Source organism: Rana temporaria, chromosome 3 (genome assembly GCF_905171775.1).
Source record: "Rana temporaria chromosome 3, aRanTem1.1, whole genome shotgun sequence".
NCBI classification, from domain to species: Eukaryota; Metazoa; Chordata; class Amphibia; order Anura; family Ranidae; genus Rana; species Rana temporaria.
In genome coordinates, this window is record NC_053491.1 from 376170309 (window position 1) to 376189396 (window position 19088).

Genomic DNA, 19088 nt, shown 5'->3' on the forward strand with positions numbered 1-19088 from the left:
AGAAAAATTATGGAATTAAACCACCTATTACAGTTAATGTTTTTTCAATTTGCTGGTACTTCATGTACAGGATTACTCTGTCATTAGCCTCTATTGCCATTTTGCAGTAAAATAACTTCAGCACCAAGTGTACTTTCGACAGTACATGCTGAACTTAAGTGTTGGTGATTGTAGGAAATAGTAATAGATTTTGAGTAGGGTATTTTGCGTTTTATTTAAAAACATAATGGAATTTTTTTTAGCTGAAATTTCTAAGAAAAATTACCAGATTAGAAAAAATCATTAGCATGCTGGTGAGGGGGAAAACCAGAAACCAAGGAAAGGCAAAATTAAGGCAGATTTAACTTCAGCTTTCGGTTTTCCGGTGATCGATCACATCTAAAAAGACTATTAACCAAAGCTGTCAACACAGGTCAACTATTCCTTTCAACGGTTTTATTTCTTTTTAGTACATTCATTTCATTCAGAGCTCAACAGCATGTCTCCCACCTCTCATACTAAAACAGGACAGAATGGACAGAACATTAAGCTTTAAGAGAAATTCCGTGGCCTGTGAACCAAATCATGACTCCTCCTTCCCTGACCACTTAAAATGAAGATAGTTTAAAAAACAAAAAAAAAAAAAAACAAACATACATAAGCTAAGCAGGAAACACACCAATACAGTGCAGAATAAATAATTTTACAAATTAAAAACATAAAAAAAAAAAAAAAAAAAAAGTGAAGTAACAATGAAATTCATGACTTTCAAATGGCAACTGCCCCGCTAAGATGCAGCACATTGCAGCCCATAATTCCCGCCGTAACTCTTGAGCGGTCGTCATTTCTTAAAAGGCCAGTGTGACAGTAAAATGGCAGCAATTAAAATTCAGGGCCTCACAGTGCAGAGGATGTCACTACAAAGGAGTGCCCAGTGTTCAGAGAGGAATTGATACGATTTAATGCTCAATGCAGTACCCTTGCAAGATAACTTAAATCCCATCCCTTTCCAAGAAGGGAAAACTAAAAAAAATTCCAGCTGGCTCTGCCAACACGGTTCTGTAGTCATAAGGAATCCGGTTCCTGCAGATTATCCTTGAGTATATACCAGTTCAACAAGTTCTCGGCAGATAGGTCCATCTGCCAAACAAGTCCGACTTGGCAGATACCTGAGTATTGTGTACTCCCCAACCCAAGAAGCAGTGGTTGTCGAAACTCATAGCTTTCCAGATTTCATGTAGGATGGGATGGAGCCACGTTGCGTCAGGCCCTCAAAGCGTTTGTAGGTGTAGTTTAGGAAGACCCAGTCTTTGGATTTGTAGTCTGGTTCTGTGGTGTTTGGCACTAAAGAAGAAACAAAAATATATATCAGTTCAGTAGTATTAGATGTTAAAGAAAAATCTGCAGCCTCTGGAAAAAATAAATAAAATTTAAAACAATATAAACAAACTAGGCAGCGCATAATCACGGTTTTCTGCAGTGCTTCCCTTCATATATTGTAGGTCACCAGGGTATTTCCTATATTCATTGTTTTCCCTATAGACTGCTTAAAAGATATGTATATTGCATGTTTCGGTGTTTATTCTGCATCCGGTTTCCCCATTATCCTCCATCAAGTTCCCAACTATTGTGGTATTGTTTTGTACAGAGATGTATACTGGGTTCTGCCAGGAGTAGTGATGGACGAACATCCGACGGGACGGTTTGCGAACGCTAACCGCAAACTTTTGCAATTGTCCGCGAACCGCAAGTTTGCGGTGGGCCCCATTGACTTTAATGGCAGGTCATATTTGCAGCCACAAAATGCTTACTAGCTGTGCACAAATAGTCCCACAACATGGACACTGACCTACCAGAAGTATTAAGTGAAAAAACGGATACATAAGTGCCGGCCATTACAAGCCCCAAAAATTAGCCGACAGGTGTTCACATGACGGCAAACAACTTTGTATTCTGTGGCTGAAAGTACATTAAGCTATTCACCGGATACAGAAGTGTCGGCCATTACAGGCCCCAAAAATTAGCCCATGGCCACAGGCGTTCACCTGACAGCAAACAACCTTGTATTCTGTGGCTGGTGGTACATTAGGCATTGTAACAGCACTGGTGAACGGAGTGAACCACAACTGCGGTTAGCAAGGAATTCAATGCGATTCTCTATGCAACAACTCAGTATTAGGCCCCAGGCGTCACTCCTCGCAACAGGAGTTTGGGGGATCTATACATTATCTCTGTCACAAAGAAAGTAAGCATGGACGCATTACAACATGCGACCAAGGCTTAGCGTTTAAAATTAGTTCAAGGTCAATATCCCAGTACACCACTACATGCAGGTGATTATCAGTAAGGGACCCCAGGTGTCACTCCTAGCAACAGGAGTTTGGGGGTTCTTTACATCATATCAACCTTAGCATGTAGAGATGTATTTAGGCCACTAGGGGAGATGCTATGAATTGCTTTGCTGAATGGACTAGTACCGCATGCTCATAAGTCTACAAGAAGATTGATATTATTTATCCTAGTAGGAGCAAGGATTTCGATAGCTGCTGCTTGGAAAAAACCGACGGTTTCAATATCATATATGAAAAAGGAAAGTGACTTGGATAATGGAGAATGAAAAACGGTTGGGCTTGTTGTTAGATTCAGGTAACCAGTTTCATGAGATTTGGGAACCGTGGTTGAAGTACTTGGGTATATTAAATTCAACGTGAATGTAATATGGTGATTCACCGTATTCTGTTGTATACACTTGGCAGGTAGGCTATCTAACTCTTCTTCCTCTCTGATCTTTAGTCCTCATCTATTCATCCTTTTTTCCTGTTCACCTCTTGGTTCGATTTCTTTACATTTTCTTTTATTTCTAATTTTTAGATAACATATGGTACTATCTATATGTGAATATGTTGTTAATGACTTGGTACTCTTCTTTATCATATAACATTTTTTTTTATCCATTTGAATGCACTCTATGATCAATTTGGATAAACTGGAATTTCTGGATATAACATCTGACTCATGGATCCTGTGGAGAGTATATTGGAGGTGGATTCAGTTCCTCAGACAATTTCTAGATATGGTTGTTTGACGATATTTTCTGGTGTAAATTTTTTTTAAATAATCCGGAAATATCAGTTTGAATAAACAACCATAAACTTTGTCAATCTTTATCTTTTCATTTTATCCCTTCCAATTCTCAATATGAAAATATTTTGGCAATGGGGGATGAAATGAATTAATGGGAAACTATACATTGGTTGAAACGACTCGACTCTAATGTGTTTGAAGGATTAGGGGTGGGAGGTATAGAATTTAATTATTCTTAAGAGGTCAAATGGTATTACTTATGATTTGACAAATACTATAGACTGCCATGACTTTGATTTATATTGGATGATAGTTTGGAGTATATAGTATAAGTATAATTATTAGACCTCCGATGGATCGATTTACAAAAACAGGGGTTTGTTCCTTTAATTTTGTTTTTTATACCTCTGACTATAGAGTAATCCCTTCATTGGAACCTAAGTATTGTTAGAATGTAATGTACCATTAATATATGAATTTCTATATCACAATGTATTGATATTTATCTAATGTATAACATCTGATGTACCATCTACTTTTCATAATAAAATTAAACTTGATTGAAAAAAAGAAATAGCCTCAACCCCTAGCATAGAAAAGTTAGAGTGAACATGTTCAACAATTAGGACAAGGCCTATAAGTATTTTATACTTCTGTCAAGCACGTAGTAAATTGTATTTGTAGTAACAAGTATTAATTGCATACGAGAGATAGTGTAGCTTAGGTACTTTGAGAATACACGTATAATACACAAGTTGTACTGGCAACTAATAGAAATGTATGAGAGGCAATATAGCTCAGGTACTTTGAGAGTACTTATAGTATTAGCCCACAGCCACAGGTGTTCACCTGACAGCAAACAACCTTGTATTCTGTGGCTGGTGGTACATTAGGCATTCACCGGATACAGAAAAAAAAAAAGTGTTTGCCAGTACAGGCCCAAAAAATTAGCCCACAGGCATTCACCTGAATTTGAAGGACACATGGTCTACTGGTCACATGTTGAATTCCTCCAAGATCCATGCTTCATTCATTTTTATAAATGTGAGGTAGTCAACACTGTTGTGAGCTAAGAGAGTGCGCTTATCGGTCACGACCCCCCTTGCTGCGCTGCACGTCCTTTCGGACAGGACACTGGATGAGGGGCAAGCCAACAGTTCCATTGCAAATTGTGCAAGCTCTGGCCAGAGGTCAAGCCTGCCCATCCAGTAGTCCAGGTGTTCATCACTTCTCAGTGCATCCACATCGGCCGTTAACCCGATGTAGTTATGACACCTGTCAGTCTAGGTGTTCCCTGATGCTAGATCCGGAGGACAGCTGTCGATGGGTCGGCTGAAAGAATGATCTCATATCATTAGTGACCAAGACATCTTCAAACTGCCCTTTTCTTGCAGGTGCTGTTGGATTGGTACCCAAAACTGTTTCTCTGCGAGTGGAAATTCCTCTGCCAGCAGACGCAAAAGCAGAATGCAGCATTTCTCGAAGCAAGGCCTGGAAGTGCTGCATTCCGATAGCCCTCTGTGATGGTGGTAACATTTCTGTCATGTTTTGTTTGTACCGGGGGTCCAAGTGCGTTGCCACCCAGTACCGGTCCTTGCCCTTTATGCTTTTTATACGGGAGTCCCTCTTAAAAAACACTGGAGCAGGAAGGCCCCCATTTGCACTAAACTGGAAGCGCTGTATTGGCCTGGCTCCTGCTCATCATCCACGGACAACACCAGGGATCCCCGAAAGGTTTAAAGCATGCTCTCCTTGCTCCTCCTCCTCTGCCCCGACACCATCCTCCAATCCAATTGGCTGTCAAGCACCACCCGATGGATGCGTCTTACCCATGTAACATTGCGGACCGTCGCAAACATCGCCAGATGTCCGCCATTTTGGCGGACCGCGAACGAGCAAAGTTCGCCGCAAAACGACCACCAGGCGAACCGGCAGGCCATCTCTAGCCAGGAGCAGCTTCCATGGCGCACTTCCAGGCTGGTGCAACTTCCTTTCCAGCCTTGGCCCTGACCGGTGGGCTTTGTAGGTTACGATATGTTCAATCGCCAATGATAGATTGTTAATGTTACTTGTTACTTGTTTTAGGGACATAGATGTATAAACCCGTTTGCCTTATTTTGCTTTTAAAGTTTAAACATTTCCTGTAAGACTGTCACTGTGCTCCAAAAGATTGCATTGTTTCACGTTTAAATCAAGTCCTTCTGTATGTTTTTTGCTACAACTGGCCAAAAGCTTTGGGTGGCCTGACCTGTCAGTACCATCTGGCCAAACATCCTTCAATCTGAATCAAAAAAGTTGAGCCGAAAATCGGCGGCTGAACAGTGGCTACATCCATCCAGGTGCAGTCACTGGTTGGGTATTCTGACGGCCGTGGGTGACGGCTATCAGTACAATAATGGGCTGCAGGGATACAATGGTGTGCTGGTGATACTTTTCTACCATAGAGATTCAGCAAAGAGCAGAGGCTTCAACATATCCTGTTCCAGGATATAACCAGACACCTTGGCACAAGGAATTTTGGCTCAAGTTTCTGACTGCTGAACTCCAGATACAATATAACAACTCTATGCCAATATAACAACTCTATGCCAAGTCAAGAGTATACTCATCATTTACTCCAATGATTAACACAGAAACTCATGGTTGCAGGGTCTTGTATCTTTCTATTGGTTGTGTGCTAGGGACACTGGGACTGCTAGGACTGACACAAGTGTAATCATTGCTGGAGTTGGTAGTGCCCTTGGATTCCCATTTTGTGAATCGTTGGAACACTGACACATTCTTATTATATTTGTCCCATCCATTCAGGTCCGTGCTGCCATATGGTGTGCTAAAACCTGCTTAATAAATGGCCCTACATCAGGCTGTGTATGCTTAGCCTCTGATTGAATTCTCTCTACCCTACTGGTTCACCACAATATTAAAACAGTAATACAAAAAAATCCTTCAACGATATGCACAAAGAATCAAATACAATTTCCTGCAGTCATCACATATAAGCGTAAAGTCATTTTCTTAGACCCCTTCCACACTGAGGCAGTTTTCAGGCATTTTAGCGCTAGAAATAGCTCCTGTAAAGAGCCTGAAAACTGCCTTCCATGCTGCCCAAATGTGAAAGCTTGAGTGCTTTCACACTGGGGCAGTGCACTTGTGGGACGTTAGAAAAAGCTTCCTTGGGGCGATTAAGGAGAGTTGTATACAGCATTCCTAAAACGCCCTGCCCATTGAAATGAACAGGCAACTTTTAACCCCTTCTTCGGCCCCTAGCAGGGGTTAAAAGCACCCTCTAACAGCCAAAAAGTGCGGCTTAAACAGCGCTAAAGCACTGCTAAAACAAGCAGCGATTTAGAGCCATTGCTCGGATGGCCCCAGTTTGAAAGTAGCCGTACTTATATTTAAAATGCATGTCTGTTACCCACATTAATCCCCAATACATCCCTCAACCCCTTTACATCATGTCCAATCAAACAACTTTTATTACTCCCTGCGACATCAGCATAAGGCGTGTAAAATTCTTGCAGGGAGTTTAGTTCCCATCAATGTAGTTATACCCCCAGAACTACATTTCCTTGCACACTGTGTAAGCAGGTTCTTCAGAATCAAAGCAGCAGCACTGTTTTGCTGGGAAAGAATTCAATGTATGCATGTGAAGAGGGTTTGAGGTGGGCAGAGTTCTGTAGCCCAGTCGGTGGGACCGACAACACTGCTTAGGATTTGAGTGCAGCAAAGTCAATATGTTATCAGCCTAAGCAGGAATATAGGAGCACACTGGACTTCTGACAGATAAGCATGTATTTTTTTTTGTTGTACTTGCAGCATTTGTAAAAGGATATAATATGGAGAAGTGTGGTATATTAATACGGAATTGTTTGTTTTTTTCCTTGACATACTCGAATTTATTTTTAAATCAAAAGCTGAACAAAATTGGTTGAGAACTGCTGTGTATATGGTCAGTGTACTGCTTAATAAATATATTAATATATAAATATATGGCACTCTTGCCTAGTGTTGCTTACCATGATGTGTGTCCATACCTGGCTGTAAGATATCCGACTCTGGGAACTCATCAAAATTAGAAGTGTCGTCAATGCTTCTTATTTCAATGGTTATTGCTGCCGGTCTCTCTCTGTAAGAAACAGTGAATTTTTTTTAGACATATGCCAAATATCTCCATTCATCGATTCAGACAGACAACTGAGGACGGAGGGTACAGAGGGTACAGAGAGTGAAGATACACATAACCAGGGCCACCATCGGGGGGGGGGGGGGGGGGGGGGGGGGGTTAAAGGCACTTTTTTTTAATGAACTTTTTTTTTTTCGTCTGACCTTAGCAACTCGCGGCAGGAGAGCGAAGAGAATACTTGAGGTGACTGTTTTGTTCGTCAGCACCAACCCCCCCCGTCCCGCTAATCAGTACAATTTTATAGCGCTGATCGCTGTATAAAATGTCAATGGTCCCAAAAATGTCAAAAGTCTCAGATCCGTCGATGGCAATACGGCTAAAAATAGCAGATCACTGCCATTACTAGTGGGAAAAAAAATGTATAGTAATGAAAATGCCATAACTCTTTCCCATAGTTTGTAGACGCTACAACTTTTGCGCAAACCAATCAATATACGCTTATTGCGATTTTTACCAAAAATATGTAGAAGAATATATATTGGCCTAAACTGATGAAGAAATTCGTTTTTTAAAAACATTTTTGGGGAAATTTATTATAGCAAAAAGTAATCAGTTTTTTTTCCAAATTTTTGCTCTTTTTTGTTTAGAACGCAAAAAATAAAAAAACCACAGAGGTGATCAAATCGCACCAAAGGAAAGCTCTATTTGTGGGGGAAAAAAAAGGATGCAAATTTTGTTTGGGTACAGCATCGCATGGCCATGCAAATACTAGTTAACCACATAAGGACCGCCGCACGACTATTTACGTCAACAGAATGGCACGGCTGGGCACATGGACTTATAGATACATCCTCTTTAAGAGCCCAGCCGTGGGTCGTGAGCGTGCCGCCGGTGGCGCACTCGCGACCGGGTCATAAGCTCCAATTCAGTTACAGTACAGACAAAGCAAGTACAGTACAGCAAGCAGTACAGACAAAGAGGGGTGGGTGCTGTGTCCATCCATGAACTCAGAGAAAGATTTTACGGTGAGCATAAAATCCTATTTTCTCTTTCGTTCATGGATGGACACAGCCTTAATCTGGACATAGTGGGACGTCCCAAAGCAGTGTCAAAATGAGGGATGGAAACAGCATAAAAATAAACTTCACCCAAAAACAGAGCTCCTCAACTGAGGAGTTGTAACTCTAAACAGCCGCCTGCAAAACTTTGCAACCGAAGAAGCATCCGAAGATGCACTCACATCAACTTGTAAAGTTTAGTGAAAGTGTGCCCGGGCGACCAGGTCGCCGCCTTACACACCTGGGAAACAGACCCTTGATGTTAGAAACCCCAAGAGGCACCATTGCCCTGGTTGAATGCATCGTGATGGGGAGGCGCCCGACCCTTTGTGGCGTAAGCCTAATCAGGATCTGTCGGGTCCACCTCGAAATGGTGGCCGATGAGACCGGTGGGCCCTTCTTGGGACCAGCCACCGAAAACAAACAGTGAGTCTGAACTCCAGAACGGAGCAGTAACAGACAAGTATCTTCTCGGAGCTCGGACAGCGTCCGAGGAATGCCACGTCCTCTCCTTAGGATTAGTCGGATGACGACACAAGTATGGCAGTACAAAGACTTCCTTGAGATGGAAGGTCGAAATGACCTTACCCTTGTGGAAGATCAATAGGGAGCCTTTCATGACAAGGCTGCCAGCTCAGAATCCGTCTTAACTGACATAACAGCCACCAAAGGGACCACTTTCTGAGAAAGTGTCAACAAGGGAACTTCCCTAATGTTCTCAAACAGAAGTTTTGAGGCACCTAGGAGGTCATGGCGTTAAAGCCAGTTGACTGTAAAGCAGGATGACCTATGGGACCTTGCGACAGCAGGTCCTCTCGTAGTGGTAGACGCCAAGGTGCGTCTGCTATTCAAATCCCCACGGAGGTAGTGGAGGACGGACTGGAGGGGCCACATCCCGAACCCCCTGTACAAATGTTCTCACTAGAAAGAGTCGCCAGTGGTTGCTGAAAAAAAAAACAGCCAGGGCAGATATCTGCCTCGTTAATCGTGCTTAAGCAAGCTTTTTGGTCCACCCCGCGCCATAAGAACAGCAGGACTCTGGACACTATATAAGTCCGAGGATTCCACTTAATTTCCTCGCAAAGAACCAAGTAAGCTTTCCAAGTGCGATAATAATTCCTCCTAGAGGATACTTCCTAGCCTTCCTCATGGAAGGAATCACAGAATTCGACATGCCCCAGTCTCTTAGTACCTGGCTTTCAATAGCCATGCCGTTAAGCCAGCAGCAGTAAAGCAGGATGCAGTATGGGACCTTATGACAGCAGGTCCTCTCAGCGGTAGACGCCAAGGGACGTCTGTTACAAGCCACACTAGATTGGCGTGCCAAGGCCAATCCGGAGCAATTAGGATCAAAGGAATCCCCTCTGCCTCCACTCTGCGAAGCAGAAAAGGCAGGAGCTTTAGAGGAGGGAAGGCATAGATTAGCTGGTACTGACTCCACGGCGCCACTAACGCATCTGTCGCGTCCGCCCATGGGTCTCTTGACCTGGCCACAAACCTCAATACCTTCCGATTGATTTGAGACGCCAGGAGATCTACGTCTGGCGTGCCCCGTCTTGGGCAAAGGAGCTGAAACACCTCCAGTTGCAGAGACCATTCTCCTTGGTCCAGCATCTGGCGACACAGGTAGTCTGCCTGTCAGTTTTCCACACCCCGAATCTATATGGCCGACAGTGAGGGTATGCTCCTTTCTGCCCATCTTAGTATGTGAGCGACTTCTGACGCTGCAGCCGACCTTGATGGTTGACATATGCCACCGCCGTGGCGTTGTCCGACTGGATCCTGACTGGACGCCCTCGTAGTCTCTGAGACCATGTGGAGAGGCACAGCCTGATCGACCGACGTTCCAGGACCTTGATCGGCTAATAGGAATCCTATGGAGACCAGCGACCCTGGGTCGACTGAACCCCCCAGACTCCCCCCACTGGTAAGGCTGGCGTCCGTCGTGATGACTAACCAGTGAAAGAAAGGAACAACTTCCCGGACAGAAGTGTCAGTGAGGTCAGCCACCAACAAGGGAGGCCCTGACCAAGTGGCTCACCCTAATTAGATAATCCAGGGATGATGGGCGCTTGTCCCATCTGGACAGAATTTCCTTCTGTAGCACTCGTGTGAGATTGCGCTTATGGTACCGCCTCGAAGGAGGCCACCATGAGGCCCGGGACTCGCATGCAAAGCGGAGCGACGACCCTTCTAGGATGTCAACTACCGCACCGCAGCCTGAAGGGTCTGCAACTTTTCCACAGGGAAGCAAACCTTTGCCTCCAAGGAGTCCAGAATCAATCCCAGATATACTAGGCATTGAGTCGTTACCATTACTGACTTCTGAATGTTCAGTAGCCACCCAAGTGTCTGAGGGTCTGATGTTATAGACACGCTCATCTCTAATTCTGAGGCTGAAGCGGCCATCAGAAGCAGGTCGTCCAAGTAGCCCACGACAGCGATGCCACGTTGTCTTAGTAGGGCGAGAATTGGGGCAATCACCTTGGTGCCGATGCCAGGCCAAAAGGGAGAGCCACAACTTGATAGTGGTCTTCCCCGACCGCAAAACGCAGAGTCTCTGATGCTTTGTGCATATGGGGACATGAAAATAGGCATCCCTGATGTCCAAGGATGCCAGAAAGTCCCCCGGCTGGAGGGCAGTGACGACAGAGCAAACCGATTCCATCCGGAATCTTGTACCTACATGAAGCAATTGAGGGCCAGAATTGGGCGAACGCCCTCCTTCTTTGGTACTATGCACAGATTGGAGTAAAACAACTGAAACCGACCGATCCTGTACTGGGACAGGAATAGCCACCCTGCGTTTCAGCAGGTCTTGAACTGCCCCAAATAGGGCTTCCTGATGAGTCGGTTGTAGCTGGCGGTTGGAGGGGAAAAACAATCTGTTTGGTGGGCAGAATAAAAGCTCTATCTTGTACCCTGAAGACACTACTTTGCAAACCCACCGGTCGGGGACCTGAGATGTCTACCGGGTTGCGATTTCGCGAAGACGTCCCCCCACCTGAGAGATGGGTGGGGGCAAACCTTCATGCAGACGTAGCTTTGTCTGCAGGTTTGTTGAGTTTGCGAAAACAGGGACGTCTGTCCCTGAGCAGGCGCTTTATCGGCCTGTGGTCTTTTACCCGCCGTACTGGGCGGACGAAAAAAAACGCTTGTGGCTCCTTCCCCTTTTTGGACTGTGGGAGCAGTGTGCTCTACCTCCTGTAGCATCTTTAATTATGTCATCCAGGGGAGTTCCAAAAAGTCTGTCGCCCTTAAAGGGCAAGGACATCGGGACTTTGTTGGAAGATTGGTTGGCGGACCAAATCTTAACCAAGGTAGACGGCGCAACGTCACCGCCTGACCTGAGCTCTGGCCAGCAGAGGAATAGTGACCAAGGCTGATTCAGAAATGAATTTTTGGCCTTGTACTAGTAGGTCAGCTAGGGCTACCTCGTTCGAGGAAGCCTGACGCTTGTAACCCATTGAGCAGCATCTTTGCCCCTTCCGTGCGTGTCTGAGACACCAGGGCCCCAACTATGGTTGGGCATACCGTCGACACACTACAGTGTACAGGTTGCGGGTGATCGCCTCAGCCTTCTCGTCCGCAGGGTCTTTGAAGACGGGAGCCCCCTCCACTGGTATGGTGGAGCTTGTTTAATCTGGACACAGGACGGTTTACTATCGGGGGCGAGGTCCATCTTTTCAAGAGGGTTCTTGGTCCGCATCCTCAGATACCTCAGGGCCAGGGTCATGAGCGCTAGCTGGACCAGGCAACGCATCTGGGTTTTTCCCAAGTAGATGGTGGAGGGAGGGGGCGCTTTCTAGACCCCATTCTCCCACACGCTGCTTCCACCTTGGCTACGAATATCTAGGATTGCCGCCTAGCGTCCACTGATAAATCGGGTGCATGGGCATCAATTGCTAGCTCAGGTGTCTCAGGGGAAAACGTGTCTGCTTCTTACGCCGTGCTGTCCACACACCTGACACAGGGACCCCCAAACAAGTAACCCACCACTCCTGGCTGCAGCAGAGACAAGGGGTTCCCCCCCCAGAGGACTCACCACCCAGGAACCGTAATAGATGGTTTAGTTAGCAGAGCTGCTGGCTGCAGAGTGTGTCTGTCGATCTGTGCTCTCCAAAGCTGGGATCAAAGGCTGTTTGTGGGGCTGCGATTTTTGTCAGTCTTTCAGACTGCTCAGTCGCAGCGTGTATCTGTTTAACTGCCGTTTTTTTTTTTTTTTTTTTTTTAATGGTCTGATCCATGGTACAAAGGCCACTAGAGGCCAACAGGGCAGAAAACCATGGTGCAGCAGAGTAATGCAGCAGTCAGTACATCACAGCAGAAATCGCCAGAAAAATGCGGCTTACAGAAAATGGCGGCCAGTGAGAAAAAAAAAATACAGCATGGACACCAACTTGGGCGTCGACAGCATGGAGCAAGACACACAGGAAAGCAGAGTCTCTTATGCGGCTTTATACATCGTGCAAGTAAAGAAATACAGCATGGACATGCCAAACATGGCCGCCGACAGCATGGAGCAAGACACACAGAAAAACAGAATCTCTTATGTGGCTTTATACATCGTGCAAGAAATACAGCATGGGTACACTAAACATGGCCGCCGACAGCATGGAGCAGGACACACAGGTAAACAGAATCTCTTATGCAGCTTAAACACCGATTTAGTGACTTATGGTTCCCCAAGTGAAGCTCCCCAGAGGAACCCCCTGCCCATCAGCTAGCTCAGAGAGACTAGGAGGAGGAGGGGGGGAGGGGGAGGGGAGATAATACCCTTTACTCACCTCTCCAGTGCATCTTCCGCATGGTAACGAAGATGACTGTCGGCCAGGCTACTGCGACTCGGCCCTGTAGACCGGTCCTTATGCAAGCCCTGGAGCGTATAGCTCACCGGACACACGTAGAGCGACAGGTATGTCGTGGACAACCCAGCGCGCAGCTATGGTCGGCACACGCTCGATGGCCGAAACTGGGAAGAATACAAGGATCTGAGATCCAGCCTGTCGCCCAGTCGGCAGTTGATTGAAGATCGCAGGAAAAACGTAAATGAATAAAAAAATCCAATAAATGAATCCAAACTAAAAGCCTCCAAGCCATGGGCCTGAAGGGAGCCATGTCTTCTCCTTAGCCTAGGCAGAAAAAACTGAATTGCTTGGTGCAGGCGGAGGGGATATAGTCAGTGGGACCGCACCCTGGGCGGGGAGGTTCTGCTTTGAAGTCAACACTTCTGCCTAGTCACTCCTAAAGATAGATAGTAGGATTAATGTCAAGACTAAGGCTGTGTCCATCCATGAACGAAAGAGAAAAATTTATAAAAATGCCATAAAACTATCCCCCATTTTGTAAACGCTATTTCACCAAAAATAGGTAGAATAGTACGTATCGGCCTAAACTGAGGGGGAAAAAAATGTTATATCTTTTTTGGGGATATTATGCAAAGTAAAAAATATCGCATTTTTTTTTTTAAAATTGTCGCTCTATTTTTGTTTATAGCGCAAAAAATAAAAAAACGCAGAGGATCACTGATCAAATACCACCAAAAGAAATCTCTATTTGTGGGACAAAAAGGACGCCAATTTTGTTTGGGAGCCACATCGCACATCAGTTAAAGCAACACAGTGACGAATCGCAAAAAGGGACAAGGTCCTTAACCTGCATAATGGTCCAGGTTTTAACCGGTTAAAGGGACGCAGTGTCAAATTGTAAAAAGTGCTCTGGTCAGTGGACAAACGTACAAAGTCAGCAGGGGATCAAATGCATATTACACCTACAGGGAGGATAAAAAGGTAACATATATGTGTAGTATGAAAGGTGAACTTATCCTTTAAGCTTTGAAAAGCTGCCATGTACAGCTGCTCAAGATTTAGGCTGCTCCAGTGCCAGCGTTTATTAACCACTTGCTTACTGGGCACTTAAACCCCCTTCCTGCCCAGACCAATTTTCAGCGATGTCACACTTTGAATGACACTTGTACGGTCATGCTACATTGTACCCAAATTAAATTTTTATATTTTTCACACAGATAGAGCTTTCTTTTGGTGGTATTTAATCACTGCTGGGGTTTTTATTTTTTGCTAAAAAGACAACAGAATATAATAATTTTTCATAGTTGATTATAACATTTTGCAAACAGGTAATTTCTCTTTCATTGATATGCGCTGATGAGGCTGCACTGATAAGGTGGCATTGATGGGTGGCACTGGTGATGAGGCACCGATTGTGGGCACTTGCACTGCTTACATTTACAAAAACACACTTCCTGATATATTAATGATTATATTTAATGTCTGCATGGAGTTCCGCATTAATACAGGCAGGTACAGGGAGCTTGTCCTAGCCCCAAGCTGCAGCATTATAAATAAGCAAAATGTTGCTTATTTAAAAAAAAAAAAAAAAGAAGAATATAAACTGAGAAAGAAGGGGAAGACAGATAAATTCAGTGTTTTTATATGGTCATTGAACACCCGTGATTTACTAAAAGGACATTGCATATCCACACATGTACCAGACACAAAATTATTGGTACCTTATATGGCCCCAGTCTACGTCTTCAAAGAAAGCATGGCTCTTAATTTCCTCAATGCCATTTGTGCCAATTCTGTTTTCTGCATCATTGCAAAACCTGAAACAAAACAATGTGTGAGAAACGGACATGAGTTTTATGGCAAACTAATGCCACTGGTGGTTAGCTTATAGGCGACAGCACAGCAGTGGGCTTTAAAGCAAAAGGTTCACCCGATTTAACAACTTTAGCCTAAATAATAGTCCCCTGGATGTCCACTACTAATCCGCAGTTAAAAAAAATCTGAAAAATGTAGATACCTTATATTCCTCTCCTGAAGCAGGCACTTCCTGGTTATAGGTGTGCGGGACTGGGCGTGTCGCGATCGCCGCAACGAATTGTGGGATTGATCACGAGGGATCAATAGGGAAGAACTATTGTGCTGGTCACAGCGGGGCGTGTCCTTTTCAGGACGCCGCCGGCCGTTGTTATAGCAACTGTACAGTGTTGACGGCGCCGGCTCGCCGTCACACTGCGCATGCGCGGGATAGAGCGGTGAATGCTGGGACATCAGCATTCACCGCATCCCGGAAGGAAATAGAGGAGGGCTTCAGAGTGCCCACAATTAAGATGGCAATGTCCATCTTAGATTTTTATAAATTATCCTTTTCAGGCAAACGAAAATCCTGGCGGCTGCAACTATGGGACTAGCGAGTACAAGATGACCTATGTTAACAGCGTTTGAATTATATTGAAAAAACTTTTTTCCGCGGAACCCCCGCTTAAATTACATTCTACCATATACGGTCGATATAAAAAAACAAAAACAGTCTACACACCCCTGTTACAATGTCAAGTTTCTGCGATGTAAAAAAATTAAACAAAGATAAATAATTTCAGAACACGTTCCACCTTTGATGTGCCCTATAAACTGTACAACTCAGTTGAACAAACTGAAATCTTTTAGGTGGGGGGGAGTGAAAATACAAATATGGTTGCTTAAGTGTGCACACCCTAAACTAATACTTTGTTGAAGCACCTTTTGATGTTTATTACAGCAGTCTTTTTGGGTATGAGTCTATCATGACACATCTTGACTTGGCAATATTTGCCCCTCTTTGCAAAAACACTCCAAATCTGTTAGGATTGCGAGGGCATCTCCTGTACACAGCCCTATTCAGATCACCCCACAGATTTTCAGGTCTGGGCTCTGGCTGGGCCTTTCCAAAATAACTTTAATCTTCTTCTGGTGAAGTCATTCCTTTGTTGATTTGGATGTATTCTTTGGGTCGTTGTCATGCCGAAAGATGGAGTTCCTCTTCATGTTCAGCTTTCTAGCAGAAGCCTGAAGGTTTTGTACCAATATTGACTATTATTTGGAACTGTTCATAATTTCCTTTTCCTTGACTAAGGCTTTCCTGAAGAAAAACAAACAGACCCAAAACATGATGCTGCCACCACAATGCTTCACAGTGGGTATGGTGTTCTTTTGATGATGTACAATGTTTTGGTGCCAAACATATCTTTTGTAATGATGGCCAAAATGTTCAACCTTGGTTTCATCAGACCAGAGCAGATTTTCCAACATGCTTCTGGGAGACTTCAGATGTGTTTTTGAAAAATTTAGCCGGGCTTGGATGTTTTTCTTCATAAGAAAAGGCTTCCTTCCATCTTGCCACTTTACCCCATAGCCCAGACATATGAAGACTACGGGAGATTGTTGTCACCACACAGCCAGTAAATGACAGCTATTCCTGCAGCTCATTTAATGTTTCTGTAGGCCTCTTGGCAGCCTCCCTGACCAGTTTTCTTCTGGTCTTTTCATCAATTTTGGAGGGACGTCCAGTTCTTTGTAATGTCACTGTTATTTCATATTTTCTCCACTTGATGACTCTTCACTGTGTTCCATGGTATATCTAATGCCTTGGAAATTTTGTACGCTTATCCTGACTGATACCTTTTAATGAGATCTCTCTGATGTTTTGAAAGCTCTCTGTGGACCATAGCTTTTGCTGTAAGATGCAACAAAAATTTTTTTAGGAAAGACCTACTAGAACAGCTGAATTTTATTTGTAGTTAATCGGAGGCACTTTAAAATGATGGCAGATGTACTGTACGATAGAATTGCCCTGCCTCAATCCATGTCCTTTCATTAGGATTACTTAAAAACCTCTGTTCTACTTTATCTACTGCCTCACTAGCATCCAATGCCCACTGTATGCTTGAAGTCCTTATGGATGAGATCTCTTGAACACACAGTCCTAATATAAGCTTTCAAAGTATCTCAGGGGTAGATGTGTGTTATCAATCAAAAATTCTTTAATCCTTGATTGTATACAGTCTGTATTTAGGAAAAGGGGAAGCCAAAAAGGAGTTAAAGGGGTTGTAAAGGTTCGTCTTATTTTCTAAATTGGTTCCTTTAAGATAGTGCATTGTTGGTTCACTTCCTTTTTCTTAGATTTCCCTTCTAAATGTTTTTTTTCTTTGTTTGAATTTCTCACTTTCTGTTTCTCCTCAGTAAGCTTTCCACCATCATCCGAGCGGTGGAAAGTCATTTAGAACAGCTTACTTAACACCCTACTGAGGAGAAACAGGAAGTGAGAAATTCAGACAAAGAAAACAAAGAAAAAAAACATTTAGAAGGGAAATTGAAGGAAAAGGTAAGTGAACCAACAATGCACTAGCTTAAAGTAATAAAAAACGAACCTTTACAACCCCTTTAACTTTCCAATAAGTGAGCAATTTGCAATTATTTAATAATAATTTAATTTGGAGTGGAGTGTGGTCAGACAGTCCCCGAGCCAGATAAGTGACCCGAGGTCTAAAAGGAGTGAATTAAGTCTGAACCCAGTGCTACGTCTATGCGTGAAAGGGTGGAAGGTGTTAAGGAATGGCATGAGAATTGGGCCCAATGGGGTAATTTACAGCGCAAGAGGACCGTTAACCCAATCTCTGAGATTTATCTGGCAAAGGCTGTAGGCGATCTGGGGCCTTGTGAGCAAAATTTCTTATGCAGATCTAAAGAGGTATCCAATACATTATTAAAATCCCCCAGAACTAGTACCGGAGTACAAGGATGACTGGCTATAAATTGAGACAGACTCTTTAACACCTCCGTGTGAAACATACATACATACATACATACATACATACATACATACATACATACATATATATATATATATATATATATATATATATATATATATATATATATATATATTACACACACACATATACATATATATACATACATATATATATACACACACACACACACACACACACATTTGCGATAATACATATATGAGAGTCCCAATTTCCCAGTAAAAAAATATATCTGCCTTTATTTGGGCAGTGTGTTCTAAATGGCGTAGACCTTGAAATCAGTACACTCACACCTCTAGGAGTACTTTGTATGAGTGGAGTGGTATTGTACCGAGTAATCCGAGTTGTGCAAAAGTTTTACTGTATGGTCAGATGCATTGCCTGCAAACAGATACCAGCTAGAGAATGATGGGTAAAGAATGTGAAAATAGCAGTTCTCTTCTTATTATCATGTAGCCCTCTCAATTTCAATGAGAGAAGAGAGGCCATGTGTGTGTGTATACTCAACTAGGAACAAAGGAATATATAGTTAGTTCCTATTTAGCCAAACTCAGTAAATCCTTAATGAATGGTGAGAATATACCACTAGAAAGGGACAATCATTCTTAGGCTGTTGCACATTAGCGGTTAGCCGCCTTAAAGCGGAGGTTCACCCTAAAAACATGTATATACCATTCCATTCAGCATACTGCCGACATGTACAGTATGCCGTTTATTTTTTCCGCTGTACATACCGCCGTATAGCTATTTCCCCCCCCCCCTCCGGCTTCCGGGTAGTGGCTCCAGCGGGAGAGGGCGTTCCTAGACAGAGGATAAGTGATTGACGTGATGACAAAAGCTTCCACCCGGCGCATAATGCGTCACCAGTTTCCGAAAGAAGCCGAACGTCGGTGTGCAGGCGCCGTATAGACGCAGTTCGGCTTCTTTTTCGGAAACGGGTGACGCGCCTTATGCGACGGGGGGGAAGCTTTTGTCATCACGTCAATAACTTAGTCTCTGAATAGGAACGCCCAGTCCCGCGGGAGCCACTACCCGGAAGCCGGGGGGAAAAAAAAGCTATACGGCGGTATGTACAGCAAAGAAAAAAAAAAAAAAAACACCATACTGTACATGTCGGCAGTATGCTGGATGGAATGGTACATGCATGTTTTTAGGGTGAACCTCCGCTTTAAGTTGTCGCTCATGACGATCTAGCCAGTTAGTCGTTATCACAGGGTTGTCAAGGAAATGC

The 19088-nt window shown here is 43.9% G+C and overlaps 1 protein-coding gene across 9 annotated transcripts in view; it reads right to left on the reverse strand.

Moving 5' to 3' along the window:
• Positions 1-319: 319 nt before the first annotated feature.
• STK38L (serine/threonine kinase 38 like) overlaps positions 320-19088 on the reverse strand; it is an 88262-nt gene continuing 69493 nt past the window's right edge. For 7 of the 9 annotated variants that reach the window (XM_040345585.1, XM_040345586.1, XM_040345590.1 and 4 more), the window contains 3 exons: positions 14774-14869; positions 7080-7189; positions 320-1323 (listed from right to left, as the gene is read on the reverse strand). In XM_040345585.1, the coding sequence (XP_040201519.1) occupies positions 1196-1323; positions 7080-7189; positions 14774-14869 (334 nt within the window). In that variant the 3' untranslated portion in view covers positions 320-1195. The remainder of the gene's footprint in view (positions 1324-7079; positions 7190-14773; positions 14870-19088) is intronic. The other 2 variants (XM_040345587.1, XM_040345591.1) reach the window with 1 other exon arrangement.